The sequence below is a fragment of the Natator depressus genome, chromosome 2, assembly GCF_965152275.1.
Source record: "Natator depressus isolate rNatDep1 chromosome 2, rNatDep2.hap1, whole genome shotgun sequence".
Classification (NCBI taxonomy): domain Eukaryota; kingdom Metazoa; phylum Chordata; order Testudines; family Cheloniidae; genus Natator; species Natator depressus.
In genome coordinates this window covers 115343907-115362199 of record NC_134235.1, presented here as the reverse complement: position 1 = coordinate 115362199, position 18293 = coordinate 115343907, and the positions used below count along the sequence as shown (strand labels likewise).

General features: G+C 40.8%; 1 protein-coding gene across 1 annotated transcript; it reads right to left on the bottom strand.

Moving 5' to 3' along the window:
* Window positions 1–1181: 1181 nt before the first annotated feature.
* Window positions 1182–17985, bottom strand: RPP40 (ribonuclease P/MRP subunit p40). The gene is made up of 8 exons (XM_074944923.1): window positions 17773–17985; window positions 11190–11334; window positions 8286–8354; window positions 6640–6735; window positions 5059–5184; window positions 3148–3346; window positions 2736–2870; window positions 1182–1560 (listed from the first exon to the last, which is right to left on the bottom strand). The coding sequence occupies exons 1-8, from the start codon at window positions 17896–17898 to the stop codon at window positions 1362–1364; spliced, it is 1095 nt and encodes a 364-aa protein (XP_074801024.1). The 5' UTR covers window positions 17899–17985; the 3' UTR covers window positions 1182–1361.
* Window positions 17986–18293: the final 308 nt, after the last annotated feature.

Below are 18293 nucleotides of genomic sequence, written 5' to 3'. Positions count from 1 at the left end.
GGAATTTCCCTGCAGATCATAAAAGGGTCTGAAAACCCAGACTCTGTGTGGAAGATCAGTGGAGTTAGCAGGTCTGAGCTTCCAAGGTTGTTGTCCTTCCATTGTAAGCTCTGCATAATGCTGCTTCCACTGCTTATCTATCCTTGTTCTGCATAGCTCCTCTGATCACAATGCTAGTCTGGTCCACCTGATTGACAGCTATGCCCCCCCTCCCCTAGTGAGATCAGCTGCAAAGCCACTTCCTTCTCCATTCAGATCCTTCCTGAAGACCACCTCTGGTACTATGCCTATGGAAAACTAGTTGATGGCTAATGGAGAGTTTGAGTCATTAATGTTTATATATTTAGCCACCTTGTCTGCATACATTGTATTTCTTCCTTCTACTGTTTTTTTGTTTGTTTTTTAAAAAACACAGTAAGAGCTCTTCAGGGCTGGGACTATTCCTTTCTTTTGTTTGGAAAAGAATTAGCACACTGGGCAGTTACTGGAAAAAAATAATTCTGAGAGGTATATCGGAGCAGGGTTTGGTAGCAGCCTGTCTAGTGAAAGCTACAAAACACTTTCCATGCTGAACATTGGTTTTCAAATACTTGTAACTTTCCAAGATCTAACTCTTACCCTTAAGCCTTGCTATGCTTGATCTCTTGCTGCAGATGAATTTTCCAGCAAGGCCTGAGCCAAATCCCTTTAGCCACTTGACTTAAAGGATGGGGCAGGGAAAAAAAACAAAACACTTTTCTTACTAAAAGAAAAATTCAATCTTTTGTGACAACAGAAAGAGGTGAAAGTTGAAAAGTGGTATGGCCTAGTCCTAAACAAAGACTTCTAAAGCAGGGTCATGGTAGACTTGTCCAACAACTGCAGCAGTTTGCACAGAAGCAGAACAAAATAAAACATCCAATAAAGCTTCTGTCAAGTAAGCCAGCCATATTCAATATTTATAGGGCCTAAGAACTTTCCCAGACTGCAGACCCCTTGTTGCTGCTTTAATTTCTTTCTGTGTTGGAAGGTGTAATTTCTGTTCCTGGTATCTGAATAGTGGAGGGTGTGCTGTTTGTTTTTTGTTGTTGTTTTTAACACAGAAGGCCATGATTTAGAAAACCATTTATCATTTTGGCAAGATTACACATTTGTGGAATATATAACAAGATTTCACTTTTTATTAAAAATAGATATTTGACAAAAATACACATTCCAGTAAACAAGACTTCTCCACTTGTCATGTGGAAGCAATAAGATGCTAACATGAAAAACTTCCTATATACATAGATCCTTTCAATGGCTAATTAATTGTCTGATATTTTGTAAGCACATCTTAGATAATTAGATAATTTTAAGAAACTTCCCTACAGGCAGAACTTTTAAGGTGGGCAATCATCATTTGCTCCAACAGCCATTTGAAGCCAATAGTCCAGGCTCCTAAAAACAACAAAATTGTACAAGTTCTCTCCTCCCTTTTGGAAACCATGTTCACTTTCTCTCCAAGAAACAGGGCTGTCTGCAAAGCCATGCACGGTTAAGGTCACCCACTGAGCCAATTTTGGTTCATCAAAATAGCAACTGGAAAAGAAAAAATACATTAACTTCTAATTAGAATGGAACAATAAGTTATATTGAAGTACACCAGAATGGAATTAGAGACCTAACTACTTAACTGAAATAACTAAAGGAGTTAAAAATCTCTCTTAGGGTTTACTGAAACGTGGGACACCCACTAGTGTGATGAGCATTTTATTGGAAAACAAATGTGTTTTATATGAGAAATTCCAACTGTGTCACACCATTTTAGAAGGTACATACAGAGAGCACAAAGGGTTGTAGTTTTCCTGCTGAGGCACTGAGGCTCTAGCATTCCTTCAGACCCTTAATATTACCTTAAATTAAAATATTTATGAGACTGCTCAGTTTAAATATTTTAATGTTAACTGTTTATGTAAAACTGAATGAAAAACAAAAGAAACGGGACCAAATGCCATTTCACAATGAAGAACTTCACTCCTGAAGATTTATATTGTATCATGTACTTTGACACATGTAACTGTGAGCTGTACTTTAATTAAAAATACTTGTTTGTTTGTTCGGTTGGTGTTTTAAAATAGAAACCAGTTTTTCTGAGCCGCCTCTGCCAGCCACCATCTTGTACGGAATTGGCATTATTTGTGACTGGGATAATAGAACAATCCAATGTCAGTGTGAAAGACATATGGAAAGAAAATCTGGTGAATGGACTCTTTTTGTGGATTAGTACTTCAGCCACCAGAAGGGAACCAGACTACAAATCATAAACTGATATTAATAAAGGCTAGGCATTGTCCAGTGGTCTTAAGACTGGGAGCCAGAACATCTGTGTTTTAATCAAAGCTCAGCGTGACTTGCTGTAGGAGTTGAAAATTTGGCTGTGACTTGTCCAATATGACATACGGTGGGTCTGATTTTCATAAATGCTGAGCTCCCACAACTTCAACTAGAGTTGTGGCTGCTTAACACTTAAAAAAACCCAATCCTAGAATATCTCAAAGTTGGGTCCCTCAAAGCTGAGGTATTCAAAATCAGTTGTCACTTTTGATAATTTTGGCCTTAACCTCTTTGCTTCAGTTTCCCTATATGTAAATTGGGGATGGTATACTTTACTTACCTCTCTGGGTGCTGAAGATTAGTCTTTGTAAAATACTTTGAAGGGGGAAAATATTAAAATTGTAAATATGTTATAATAATGTACCTCTGATGGCCCTTACCACAGCTGTTCCAATAACTGAATTATCTTCTCTGGGAGTATAAAGCCAGTGATTGTGCACAAATAGGCTTGCTCCACTACTGTGCTGGGCTGAGGACAGCAATAGGTTGATAAGAAGCTAAATGACTTGTTGTCTCTGAAAACAGAAAGAATCTGGATAAGGATAGTACAAATTTTCTACACCAACACTACCATTTTCAGAGTTCTGCATCAACCATGAAGCACCTAAATACATTTAGACCTCTAAATAAATGGTCTGCTTTTCAGCAGTGCTGAGCACCTGTGAAAAATCAAGTCACTTATTTAAGGTATCTAAAGACTGAAGTGCCTACTGTCAGGTATCAAAGGTAGAAAATTATGGCTTATGGTTTTTTTTTTAAATATTTAAGATCAAGGCAAGTTCAGATACTTACAAACCAACTTTGTTGCAAACAGCACCTAGCCATTCAAACAGTTCCTGTGCACTGCATGACTCTTCCAGCTTTCCTTGCAGTTCATTACTATGGAGCACTGGACACTGCAAATTTCTTAATGTGCTGAATGTTGTTTTTGGTTGATGGGCTTGTATTTGATTTTTGGAAAAGTATGACACCAGTGTTGATCCTTCTGCACCTAACAACACAGACCACAAAAAGTTGTTATAAAACTGCAACACCAAAGGAACACTGAGTATCAAACTAAACAAACCTTTACATGTATTTGTAAAGGAAAGAAAGCTGTGTGAGATGCTCTATATGATGTACTGAAATTAAAACTGCTTACATGCTGTTTATCTACCTGTGCCAGAGCCCTAGATTTTTCATCTTCTCCTCTTTTCTTGGAAATGAAGTACAGTTTCAGATCCAGCAAGCTCTATAGAGAAACCTTATTGAGCCGTATTTGTATAGTTCAATTTGTCATTAGCAACAGTTAAGGCAGTTTACTCTGGTCAAAATAAAAATTAAACTCATGTATTATGGAACATCTTCAAGGATGAGTGTTTGTTTAATGTTTCCAAATACACAGCCATAGGAAAGGAAAAATTAAGCTTTTCCACTTGTTCTTTCTCTATAAAAATGCAAATGGAGAGTCTGATCATCCCACCGAAACATTAACCAGATTTAGAGGCTTAGATGACAGTTTATTACATATAGGACATCACCATCTGAATATAGTTTATCACTAACATTGTGTTTTGAGTCTGTCCTCTTTTCTCCCACACCATCTCTTCAAGATATATTAACAGACTCACAAGCAAGATATCCAACTGGTAAAAAGCAATTTTTATAGTGTCCCTGCCTACACTTTGAGATCCCTGGATGAAAGGAGAAAAACAATACTAAGTCTCCTTTTGAAAAAGATAGTTGCGGGCTGTTCCTGAAGAGATGTTCTACACAGGCCACCAACAAGAGGGCTTGTACTCTACATGTCAGAGGAACAGCATAGAGCTGCTTGAAAAATGGTAACTTTTCCCCATGGAAAATTTCAAATTTTCAGCAGAAATTCAAAACATAAAAAAATTTCTGTGGAAAACCAAAATATTTTGACTTGGAAATACTGCCACAGTGCCTTGTGCTCCCATTCTCCTTTATAGGCCAGGCTTCCTGGTTGATATTGGACAACTCCTACAGTGTACTGTTGTCCAAAAGTTTCCCCCTTTTGGAGAGGGGAGGCAGTCAATCATGGCAGACGAAGCCAGGCTAATGAGCCTGGCCTACAGAGGAAAATGGGGACATGAGGCAAACAAGTTAGAACTCCCACGAGGCACCACTGCAGTACTTTCAAATTTTTGATAAAAAAATAGTAAAAAAAAAAAACGGTCAAAAACCAGTTTCAATGGAAAATTTGTAACCAGCCTTACAAAAGCCCAATAGCAGGACATACAGTGGTTGTACGCTAATTTCAAAATCAAACAGCATTTGCAGTTTTCTTCCTGACAAATTTTACTTCATGTCACTGCACCTTTGAGGTGCCATCAACAAGAGTTTGTTCTTTAAGTAACAAAATACCACTATATTACAAGTTTACAATCCAAATAAGAATGATATCTAATTATTGGTGTATGCAGTGTTGTTGTAGCTGTGTTGGTCCCAGGATATTACAGAGACAAGATGGGTGAGGCAATATCTTTTATTGGACCAACTTCTGTTGGTGAGAGAGACAAGCTTTGTAGCTTACACAGAGCTCTTCACACAGCCCAGACCCAAGGAAGAGCTCTTTGTAAGCTAGAAAGCTTGTCTCTCTCACCAGCAGAAGTTGGTCCAATATAAGATATTACCTCACCCATCTAATTTTATGTCATCCATAGTTAATATTCTTCTAATATTACAGTTCATTCTCATTACCTGTGTTATGCCAGGACAGCAGGAAATCAAATTCTAAAGGTTTCTTCTCTTTCAAGGCCCAAAGCACTCTTTTATGTTTCTTACTATCAGGATCAAAGGCCGAGTCAGTCAAGTCAATGGTAACAACTGTAAAAGATGAATGGGCAAATTTTACTCAACAGAGCTCAGCTTTAATATTTAGATTCTATGAGAATTATCAGAGTACTAGAATATGTTGTCAACTACTTTTTATGGATACACTTTGTTTTTCCTTTTAAGTTAACCCTCCATGCCTTGTAGCATTCTCTCAAAATCTTAGTCATACAGCTGTTGCTCTCCATTTTGCAAATGAAGATTTTTCTCTCTTTATGCTGATGTAGAAGACATTACACTGCTGCCTTTTATTAACTTTTCTGCTTGTGTCTCAGCTTCACTGTGCAGAAATCAAGGGAAAGTTGTGGGGTTTTGTTTGTCTGGTGGTTTTTTTTTTAAAGTTATCTGCTTTCTAAAACCAGCAACGAGCAGCTCACTTTTGTGAGGGAAATGAGAAAAGAGGAGCTGTCATGCCAAAATAGTGGCTTTAAAAAAATACTGGCACCAGACCATTGGCATTTAAGGAAAAAGCTATAGCTTACAGTACCAGCAAAAGCCATACTTACGGCTTCAGCACTGTTTCCATTATGAGCCTGTTTTCCCACACCCATTGGTCCCAATCCAAAGATGAATTAAAAAAAAAAAAAACTGAAGAAATTTTGAGCTATTTTTAAGTTCAATGAATTAGCATTATTTCCTATTTTGTTACTAGTTGTTTTTATGCAGATAACTTAAAGCCAACAGCACTCTGAAAGTTAATCCTTACTTGTAATTAACTTTCAGTATGTACGGCCCTTCTAGGTTTGCGGGGGAGGATATGAACTAAAAGAGTTATGACTGATTTTTTAGAAATCACTAAGCATGTCCACAGGATATCTGCTAAGAACTGCAAATTTTCTTTACCGTGTGCAAGGCATTGAGGCTATTTAAAGGATAATTTGCCTGAGAAAGATTAAGTGTCACAAACACACAAAACAAAATCCTCTCTCTCTCTCTCTCTCTCTCAACAAAAGGGGTCTCTTAAGTTTAGGTTTTTTCTTTGCAGTTTCTGCAGCATTCTGCTAGGTGCAAGCTTTCATTAAGTTTTTTTGTTTTTCTGTTGTGAAGATGTGACAGATTTATGTTTCTGGGGAGGGGCACATTATTTTGTGACAAAGATACAGAGATTGCATACAGAATACAAAATGCAAAAATGCTCACATCCTACATTATTGCAATACAAGGGATATATAATTAAAAATAAATAAAGAAATGCAGAAATTAAGTTCTTACAATATCAATGAGATATTAAATATACATGTTCTATGTGTGCTTTTCTTGTTACTTGTGTAGTTTACATATTTCTCTTAATATGTGTATGGTGTGTGTACACAGGGAGAAAACATCCCAGAGATTAACCAAATTTAGAGGAATCAAAGCTTAAACTCAGATAGTTTGGTGTCCTATTAAGACACTTTATAAATGGATATTAATATTAGAACAGGTGCTGTTAGTGTAAACAATACTTACTATATCTCATGACTTTTTTACCAGAATACTGAGATGGACGACCTTGTAGTCCAAGTTCCTCATATGTGTCCTTGTCTACTGATATAATTAGTTTTCCTATGAACAACAAGGATTTTTGTTAGTACCAGTTATCGCTTCCATAGCTCCCTTTTAAGTCTTTGAGAGTCTCATGCTGTATACAGTTAAACCTGGATCACTAGGTGTTAGTAATGTAATCCAGGCGCCTTCAGTTCCAGTTAAATGGATCACAAAGAGTAACCCTTGAAAAAGATTATTGTTGGTTGTCAAAAAATGTCTTATGAATTAGCATGAGTGAACCCTAAATAACATAATTCCTGAGTGGTGCAATTACCCTATGTAACTTTGCCATGTTACTACTGTCACCTGTATCTTCCCTCCTCCCAGCTATTTCCTAGTGTTTGTTATATTCATTTATTGAATCTTGTGTTCAGTTAGGCCCTGATTCTGCAAACACTCACACGCTTGAAGCGACTGCTGTGCTTTAAACTTTTTGACTTCAATGGGCCTACCCAGGTGAGTAAAGTTAGGCACATAAGTGTCTGAAGGTTTGTGGCTTAGACTGAAAACACTTTGGTGCATTGATTGAGCCATCCTTTGCCGCTGTACAGCATTTAGCACAATGGAGCCCTTGATCCTGGCTGGGGTCTTTGGACACTACCACAAAATAATAATATTGAGTGTCAAAAAGGACTGAACTGTGATATCACACAGTGTCTAAATCATGGACTCCAGAATGGCTGTGAATATTATTTTGAAACATTTACATGTTGCTAGCACGCAGAGACCGCAATCAGGATCAGATTTCCATTGGGTTAGTGGCTATATATACTTACAAAAGATGATATCCCTACTGCAAAGAGCTTACATGAAGAATTTCAGTTTACTTGTGCTCTGCCAAACACTTGCTTTTTTTTGGCAACTGGGTTATGACAATTAGCAAATGAGACTAAAAATAAAAGGATATGAAAAGATTTCCATTTTTACTGTAATTGATGTACTATGTATTGTATAATATGTTGAAATCTCAAGACGTTTGGAAAACAGTGAAACGAAACAAAGCTCTCCATTACTCTCACGCGTAAAATGCTTAATTATACTCTGAGAGAAGTATTACTCAGTACTTTTAAGTACTAAATATTTCATCATAGTATTTTGAGAAATATACCAAAATCACCTGACCTATATTTTTTAAGGGGACAGCATCAACTTAAAATGGTTTAGATTTTAGAGTTTGTAAAAAGCAGGCTTTAATAAAGTTTCAGACGAACAGAAATGCTCTTTTTTTAATTCCAGTGAAAAGAGTTTTCACACAAATATTCCTCTACAGCATTAGCAACCCAAGGTTTGCAGCACTGACCATTTGAAATGATAAGTAAAAGTGAAATTGACTTAATTGAGTTTACTGTCCATGATGTAAGAAATTAAATAAATCAAGAGCATGAATAACAAAGAGTAACTTTAATTTTTTTAATATTTCATTTTAATAATTACTAGTAAACATAGGTAAAGAAATGTACTCATGATTTTTCCAGTTGACAGTACCGCTTTCAAAAACCCAAGTAAAAACAAAACAAATCAAAGGCATTAGTCAATGTCTATGTATAATGAATAGTATGAATTCATACCAGTTGGTAGTAGAGCAGCAGCATTATCTTGATCAATTTTTGTGTTGTACGTAAGAGCATAGCATGAACCTTTAACACAAAGGAACAGTAAAATACAAGGTTATACAGTTCTCAAAAGATATACTGGAAATATTTAAGTTAGACTCATCTCAAGATAAATAAACCAGTCAGTTGCTGTTTAGATCCTGCTTGATTTCTGCACTGAAAGTAACTAGCCTTCTCCCACTACGGTACTTTCGTGTTGCCTCTATAAATGTGACAGTGACATTTTCAGGGTTTTATAACCTAGATGAAATCCATTCCAGCCCAAACTTAAAACACTTTATTTCAACCTGGAAGTGATTCTTTTCACCAAATTAGAAAAAAATTTGGTCCAACCATTTTTCAGATATTGGGTCACACTGAAAAATAAAGAGGACAATGTTGTTATCGTGGACATTTTTTTTTTCCAGTTGTGTACCACAACCACCTTCATCTTCTAAAATCAAGAGCCCAGTCCTGTAATCTTGGCACATGAGTGGTCCCATTGCTCGAACAGGAACTGCTGGCACAAGTACTATTCAAAAGAATAAGAGCAGCAAGAAAGAGGGTCCTAAATTTAGCAAGTAATTAATCCTTAATGGAGGGACAACTACTTTCCTTTAAAATCAGCTTATTTGAAAAAATGCTTTGCTCCACGATTGAGTCCTAAGTAATAGGGAACTTTTTGGCATCAACAAAGTGGTGGATGTCCCTGGATGTCTGCTATCAACATGCCTTTTCCTCAGAGTGTTAAATATCAAAGGCAGGAGACATGTTGTTCCATCTTTGAAGTTCAAGATGGAAGAAGGACCAGAGGGAGAAACCATTTCTATGTGCAGATTTACATGCCTTCTTTGGAACTTGCAGATTTTATTCATAATTAATATCTCTATAATGACATTTAACAAAAGACCCAGAACTTCACAAGATGATTAGAAACTATATGGAGAAGAAACACTCCGCTAATATCTGAAATGCAGTCACCTCTAGGCTGGAAGACAGCTGCGATTAAACAATAACAGCAATACATCACTACAGTTCAGGACATAAAGCAAACCATAAATCATACCCAATTGAAAGTGCAAGGAGAATTCAGGTAGGCAGTCTGTAATTACTCAAATGGAACTGAGTTAGAGCACCAGGGCTAACCTTCCTTCATTCCATTCCTGTAAAGAATGCCACAGGCCTTACACATGTTCATCTATTCTTATTCCTGATAGGTCAGGAGATCTCAAACCTTAATAAGACTTTTGACTTTACATCTTGCTTCTCCCTTTCACCCATGTACAAACACACGTCAGTGCTTGCTGTACCTTAGTACAATGGTTTTTCAAACTTTTTTTCTGGGGACCCAGTTGAAGAAAATTGTTGATGCCCGTGACCCAGGGAAGGGGGTTGGGGTGCAGGAAGGGGCCAGGGCTCTGGGCTGGGGGTGCAGGCTCTCCGGTAGGGCCGGGGATAAGAGGTTTGGGGTGCAGGAAGGGGCTCTGGGTTTGGGGGGGCCTCAGGGCTGGGGCAGGGGTTGGGGTGCGGGCTTACCTCCGGCGGCTCCCAGTCAGCTGCGCAGCTGGACTGCAGAGGCAGGCTTCGCACCTGTCCTGGCACTGCGGACTGCGCTGTGCCCCGGAAGCGGCCAGCAAAAGGTCTGGCTCCTACGCGGAGGCGTGCAAGCGGCTTCACATGATTCTCACCCGCAAGCACTGAGCCCGTACCCCTCCTCCGCCCCCCCAGCTACCATTGGCTGGTTTCTGACAAGTGGGAGTATGGAGCCGGTGCTCAGGGCGGGGGCAGCGCATGGAGCCCCATGCCCCCCCACCTAGAAGATGGATCTGCTGCTGGCCGCTTCCGGGGCACAGCGTGGTGTCAGAAAAGGTAGGCACTAGCCTGCCTTAGCTGGGCAGCACTGCCGACGGGATGTCTCGGTTGGCAGTGCTGACCAGAGCAAGGCAACACAGTGCCTTACATGCCGTGACCCAGTACTGTGTTGCGACCCAGTACTGCCTTAGTATATGTTTACACTACAAAAAAAGGTGTGTTTTTAACTTGGATTAGTTACCCTGTGGTAGCTAACTTGTATTAAAATATCAGTGAAGATACAGCAACTTGGTTTTTAACTTGAGTTAGCAGTTAGGCTCCTCTTCCTACAGATTTTAATTTGAGCTGCTAACCTGAGTAAAAGCCAAGCTACGGTGTCTTCACTGCTATTTTCACACAAATTAGCTATCGCAGTTAGCTAATCCAAGTTAAGAACACTTTTTTTTGCACTGTAGACACACCCTAAATAACTGTTACCTCAAGCCCTCTAGAGCTAGAATCCAAAGAATATCATTCTGAAATCTTGGAATTATTGCTTTAAAACGTTTAATGCTTTACTCTCTAGCTAGTGTTTATGAAATCATTCCTGTTAAGAATTATGTGGGGAAAGCTATTGTAAAGGTAAATGCTGTCAGGAGCAGTGTACATTGTCCAAGAACTCTAAGGTGGAACAGAATAAACTGATCTGAGTGTACTACAGGATTCTCTTTGTTTAATTCTCCCACCCTTAAAAAATTAAGGAAATTCGATTTTTAAAAGAACCACAGTGACCTTGCTCTCTTGCCCCGTTTTCTGTCCATCCTCCACCATTTCTTCTATCACTAACCTTTCTCCTCTGCACTATAACAGGTCTAATAGCCTATCTGCCAGGGAGCAGAGAGAAGAGGAGAGTGATGCAGACTTCTGTATTTGTTCTTCTCTTCCAAATGCCAAGAATGTCACAGTCCAAACAACTCATAGAAAAAAACCCCTGATGTTATCACAAGCACTTTTTAGTATTCCAGGAAGCACTGCCAAGACATTTGGTTTCATTCATATTCACTGTATGTATTTTTAGCTCCCCCTTACCTTTCTTCACAAATGTATTGATAAATTCATGTGTAACCAATTCATGAAGGGATAAATTCTTCACCAAGTAATACTCTCCAATGTCTGTGATAACTCTTTTCAGTGCTTCTGGAAGAATTCCACATTCAGGGATCAAAAATGACACCTATTCAGACCATATTTGTAATGCAGATTAGATCTTACATATAAACATAGATAATCAAAATTACAAAACAGGGCTGAAGAAAAGAAGTAAGCAAACAAAAATTCAGCTCCTCAAAGAGATCAGCACATAAAATAAAAGAGTAAAAGGTATCTGTAGATGGGTGAATGCCCCAAATAGCAAGAGACGAATTCAGCACATTACTAATTTTAAGCTAGCCCCACCCCAGATGGCCTAGAGTTTCAGTTACCAAACCTTATTGTGTAGGACTCGGTTCTCTATTTTGCATAGTTCATACACAGTACAGTGCCATTTAAAGCACTACAGAAAGGGATATTATTGCACAGCATGGTTTTGCAAAGGGTATGGTTTTAAGACAAAATAAAGGTTAGTTTAAAATCTGTTTTGAATGCTTTTTTACCCTTGCTATTTGGGGCGTTTACCACATAATGGATTAAATCTGTCCTTAGTTATGCCCATGCATGAATGGAAATCAGGGTAGGATTTGGTCCATTTTTAAAACAAATACATTCCATAGTGCAAGACACAGATTTAACACCCCCCCAAAAGCCTCCTTGATCCATAAAAACTCAGATGAGATCAGGTGCATTCAATGTAGCATGGCTGTTCTCCCAAATTCAAGCAGATTAGGTCCTACTGTGTTTCTTATGAGAAAGAAAGAGGCCAGCATGCAATGCTACACAAGACAATCAAAGGAGGAGGTACTGCTGCTGTCTACATTATGACCAGTGGTTAGAGCACTCACCCAGGATGAGGAAGACGCAGGTTCAAAATTCCCCCCTCTACCAGGATTTAAAGAGGGGTCTCCCACTTCTCAGGCAAGTGCTCTAACCACTGAGCTATGGGATATTCTGATACAGAGCTCCCCCAATCTCTCATGCTGAAGCTGTTTCACTGCAGCTAAATAATTAAAGTCATTGGAGCAGGGGGACTGGACCCTGGGTCTTCCACCTCCTGGGTGAGTGCTCTAACCACTGGGCTAAAAGTTATAACCAAACACTAGATTTTAAATGGGTTCCAATCTGGTAAGCAGCCTCTGAGCACACCTACTGGATCAAGCTCCACCAGCAAGTTAGGCAAGTGAACACCTATCTTCCCCAGTTCACAGGTTGCTCTGGCAGGAGACAGGATTCCAGATAGAACAAGGCAGCAGTGTGCAGGCCCAGAAGCAGAAACTAAGTAGTTATGGAATTTTTATCCTGAAAATTTAGGTGCTGAGTGAGTTTAGGCACCTACAGGGTTTGGCTGGAGTTTTGTGAATTGCATTAGAGCCTAAAACTGGGACTTAGGTGCCAAAGTCTGATGTTTAGGTGTCTACGTACCTTTGTGCATCTGGTCCTCAGCTACTAAGGTGATGAGCATAGTATAAGAACCCATACAGAATGGAATACAGGGGAGCTGGGAATAGGCTGAGTCTGACATGGCAGCACTGAGCTGCCCTTCGGAAGAGAGTGATAGACCTTGTTGACAATAACACAAAAGTAGTGCTTTGGATGAAAGGAGGAGTGAGACTTGGGAGAAGTGTATTGCTGAGAACGCCTGAAGCTGAACCTTAGTTAAAATGTTTTATCCATTAATTTTCTAATCAGGGTGTGATGCTTCTGTTTGGGTACCCAGAACTGTAAGCCACTGTGTCACTCCCTCTCAGACCCAGCAAGCGAGAGCTTTGCTGCTGCCAAGTAATGTGTCAGAGACCTGACACACCAGCTTTTCTTCTTCACCAGTAAACTCTACAGGACTCTGCCAGTCCAAAACTCGCTTTGCATGTAACAACCAGTGGACCCCAGTTCCCAAGTTCCACAGAGACATCTCTTTGCCATATCCAGTCCCTCTCACTAGACACTCCCAGAAATTATTAGGTTTGCTGCCTCCAAAAAAGATCGCACGCACATCAGCCTGTTAGGTTAGCTGAGGATTCACTCTCCAATTTAATACACAGCACTGAGATGGTTTTGTAATAAAACAACAACAAGTTTGTTAACAAAGAACAAATTTAAGTGATAATAAATAAGAATAAAAAAACAGGTATGGTTACAAGTGAAACAGAACAAAACAAAATATGCATTCTTGTGGCAAACTTAATTTCAGCAAGTTTCCTTTTCTAAGCAGTTTCTCATCTATAGTCAGTTTCCAGCTACGCTTGCCTTTTAGGCCAAGAGAGTTTTCATAGGCTCAGAGGACACTGACCCCTAAGTTCCTCAGTGACAGAAGACTCAAATCTCTCTTTGTCCCCCTTATATTACCCCAAAGTTCATTGTCTCTGTTTCAAGAGCCAGGAAGGTACAGACTCCATCCCCCATTGTGATCATTAAGCGATCATCTCCCCAATTGCTAGTTTGATGGCTTTGTTTATCTTATATGTAAATATACTTTTCAGTGTTCTCTGTGAGCAAGCTGGCCAGACAAGTAAAAACACATTGCTTTACCTAAGTAAGGCTGGGCTTTATGTGCTGCCTTCCAAATACATTTTAAGAACATATTTTCAGCACGCATTTCTAACTCTTTGTACACACGCCATACATATATCATGCAACGATTTTCAGGACCAGCATGTTAACAGTTTGCATATGGCACTTTACACAACACCATTTAGATACAGATTATGACCACAGTATGTTGGGGCAATGAGAGTGTCAGGCCTGATGTGAGTTATGGTAATTGTGCTCTCTGCTAGTTGGCACTGAGGGGCCTCCAGGGTCACACAGGGATCTGTGGTGACAAGGGAGGGGACAGAGTGGATTTGGGTTTTTCAACAACATTCAGATGATTTAACTGCAGTTACTTAACTTTGCCAGAAAAGGAACTGATCATTTAATTTCACAGCCAAGCCAGAGGAGGTTTAGTAAACACAACTACAACTTGCTTACTTGCTGCTGCAATATGCAAATCAATTTGAGTCTAAGAGAGAAGCTATCTCCTTCAAATCTTTTGTTACAGATGTTTGCATGAAATCTTAGGCCCCATTCCAGATAATGCTCTGTGTGACCAACGGGGTCCACGCACAAGGAGTCACTTGTAGGATTGGTATCTTTAATCTTCAGACACAATTTTGCACCCTTACACCCACATGGAACTCCACTGATTTCAATGGGGTTCTGGCTGTGTGCAGCAGTTTGCAGGATCCAGCCTTTAGGTACTGCTGGAGCCAGGAAGATAAATTTACAAATAACTTACACATGAGTCTAAAAACTATACTGTGACCCTAACAGGCCCTCAGTGCCAATGGCAGATGGCCCACTGTTCTGTAAATCCTATCAGCCCTGACACAGAGAACGGCCATACTGGGTCAGACCAAAGGTACATCTAGCCCAGTATCCTGTCTTCCGACAGTGGCCAATGCCAGGTGCTTCAGAGGGATTTATCAGGTAATCATCAAGTGATCCATCCCCTGTAGCCCATTCCCAGCTTTTGGCAAACAGAGGCTAGGGACACCATCCCTGTCCATCCTGGCTAATAGCCATTGATGGACCTATCTTCCATTAACTTATCTAGTTCCTTTTTGAACCCTGTTAGTGTCTTGGCCTTCACAACATCCTCTGGCAAGGAGTTCCACTGTTTTACTGTGCGTTGTGTGAAGAAACACTTCCTTTTGTTTGTTTTAAACTGCTGCCTATCAATTTCATTTGGTGACCCCTCGTTCTAGTGTTATGAGGAGTAAATAACACTTCCTTATTTACTTTCTCCACACCAATCATGATTTTATAGACATCTGTCATATCCCCCTTAGTTATCTCTTTTTCAAGCTGAAAAGTCCCAGTCTTTTTAATCTCTCCTCCTATGGAAGCTGTTACATACGCCTAATAATTTTTGTTGCCCTTTTCTGTACCTATTTCAATTCCAATGACGCACTCATTACATCTACCACATTGCTGTCATGGTATTTTCTGTAAAGAGTGTTGTGTGAAGTATCAAGTGAAAGCTGGTGACACAGTAGTCATTAATATCATTGCATGATGATTCATGCATGCACTATAAAGAGTTATGTATGTGTGCTAGAAATATGTTTCTACAATAAGTTCTGGGAGCAGATTTGATCAAGTTTGTCCTAGACAAAGGGAACGTTGATTTGTCTGTGTCTATAACCAGAGGGGTAGCCGTGTTAGTCTGTATCCACAAAAACAACGAGGAGTCTGGGGGCACCTTAAAGACTAACAGATTTATTTGGGAATAAGCTTTCGTGGGTAAAAAACCCACTTCTGCAGATGTATGGACTGAAAATTACAGATACAGGTATAAATATATACTGGCACATGAAGAGAAGGGGGTTACCTTACGAGTGGAGAACCAATGTTGAAGGCCAATTTAGTCAGGGTGAATGTGGTAATGTAAACTGAGCACAGGGATGCCAGAGACAATGGACCTTTCATTTGCATCTGAGGTAAACACCGGTTATCAAGAGGATGAGGCAATAGCATGGCATCAGCACACCAGAGGACACCTCATAATCTGGACCTCAGGGAGTCAGCCTGACTCTTGGGACAAAGACTATGAACTTTGGGGAACATAAGCCGCAAAAGGACATTTTGCTACTCATAACTGAGGGAACGAAGAGATCAGTCTCTTTGCATCTATGAACAGTGGATCTCCAACCAGATGGGTTGATGATGCTGAGAAGTAGCTGTAGGTGAGAAAACTGCTTTAGACAAAGCATGGAGCCTGCTAAGGTTACATAGAGTCTCAAACACTTTATACTTTTGTTTCATTTGTAACCATTTTCGGTTTCTATTATCTCTGCTTAATTTCACTTAAATCTCTGTTCTTTATTAATAAACTTACTTTTGCTTTATTATAAATTAATCTCAGTGCTGTTATAATAAAGAGGTGTGCATCCTCAGCCGAACCAGCAGGCTGGTACGTAGTCCGTCTCTTCGGCGGCAGCAGAGTTGGTAGTTCTGTCAGCATCCAGTGACGGGGGCTGGATGCTGCAGAGAGATGCTTCTGGAGAGTTCGATATTGTAGTGCACCAAGGATTAATCTGTAAGGCCCAGTTTGGGGTGGCAGCATCCTAAGGAGTTTTTTTGGCTAGCTAACAGGAGACTGTGGTGGCAGGGAGCCGTCACACACAACACCACCGACCAAACCTCCTTTTGCTAAGGCAGAAAGGATAACAGGGTGACTTACAGTTCTGGACTGCCTATCAATACCTATCTACTGTTGGCTTGTTTATCTGTCTTTGACACCTTGTTCAATACATTATATATAGCTGTTAAATGTGATTTAAGTTTTGGAGTTTTTGAAACTCAGCAACTTGCAAACCAATAATGGATCCAGTTTGGTTAAATTAAGTCCCAGCATAAGAGACATTCTAGAAGCAACTGCATGTCCCTTTAAAGAAGCATCTCAGAAATGCATACATAGAATTATAGAGAAAAGGTGGGTGAGGTAATATCTTTTATAGCACCAACTTCTGTTAGTGACAGAAACAAATTTCTGAGCTCACACCTGGCCTTAGACTAAAATACCAAATCTACCAGTTGATAAACACTGATCTTTTCCTTCCCCCATCAACATTATCTTGTTGGATAACCAATTTCAAAGCCTTAGGTGCCAGTAGAGAAGTGATCAGAATTTTTTGTTTTGTTTTTACCAGCTTGATATATCATCATTTCATCCAAATGATACTCTAAAAGGACATGATTAGATTAAAAATATGAACTACAGTCCCACTGACAAATTATAAACTGGATGGGAGAAAGAGTGTTTTGTTGAAAATACCATATCAAGTTTTGGGGGCTTTCCCTCTTTGTTTTAAAAATCTATCACTCTGCAAAGAAAAAAAAAGGGGGGGGGAATAGTCACACACAACTTTATTCATCCATCCATGAAGAACTGCCCCAAGAGCGGAGCTGGAATAATCAATGGAGCGGATGTGCATGGAAAAATTGGCAATACAAACCTTTACACAAAAAGGAGGCTGTTGGCTCAGCTATTTTAATTTTAGTTTTTTGGTTTTTTTTTTTTGAAGAGGAAGGGAAAGAGAGATCAGCGTCTACACCACTGGTAGATTTCGGGTTGTTAGTATGTCTGTCTAAGGCCAGGTCTACATTACAGAGACTATAGCAGCACAATTACCACCGTAACTAGGCCGGCATAACCAGCCTTGAAAACGGAGCAGGTTAAACGGGGGGAGACCCCTCATGTTGGCCTACACTTATAATTCAGGGGGCCAGACCTACAGTCCCGGCAGCGCAGAGGGGGCAGCAGAGCCGCGTCTACACCAGGGGCTTGCCCCAGCAGAGGGCGGCTAGGAAGCCAGCCCCTGACAGGCACCTAGAAGCGGGGCTGGGAGGGAGACACCGAGCGCCTTCGCCAGCCGCCCCCGAGCCGGAGGAGCCCGACCAGGGGGAGGGGGCCCTTCCCGCTCCCCAACCGCTCCCTCGCGGGCAGAGCGCCCACAGCCACCCGCCGCCCCGCACTCACGCGGCAGTTGTAGGCGTGGCTCCGCACGTGCGCCGCGTGCCGGGAGCGCTCATGCCGCACGTGGCTTTTCTCGCACACCAGCAGGTGCCGCGGGGTCTCGCGGAGCCGCCGCAGCGCAACCGACATCCTGAGTCCGCGCGCGGCGCAGCAGCCGCCAATAAGGAAGCAGCGGGGGCTCCCTCTCGCCCCGCCCCACGTCCGCGGCGGGAGGAGGGAGGCAGGCGGAGGAAGGGGGGGCGGGGCAGTGCGGTTACTTCCGGCACCCTTCCAAACTCAGAACAGCTGTTTCCGGTGTAGCCTCGGCTCTGGCTACCCGTGTAATTACTGAGAGAGGGGGTGAGCATGCGCAGTAACAGTTGGCGAAGTTGCTGTAGCCCTCCCCATGTGCAAAACGGGATAAAATAGGGACAGAACAGGGGGAGCAAGGTTGGGGGGTGCTTGGATGCCGTGGCAGGGTGCAGTCACCCACACAGGGCTGGGCATTTAAGGCACAATGTAACCCAGCACCCTCATAATCTGTG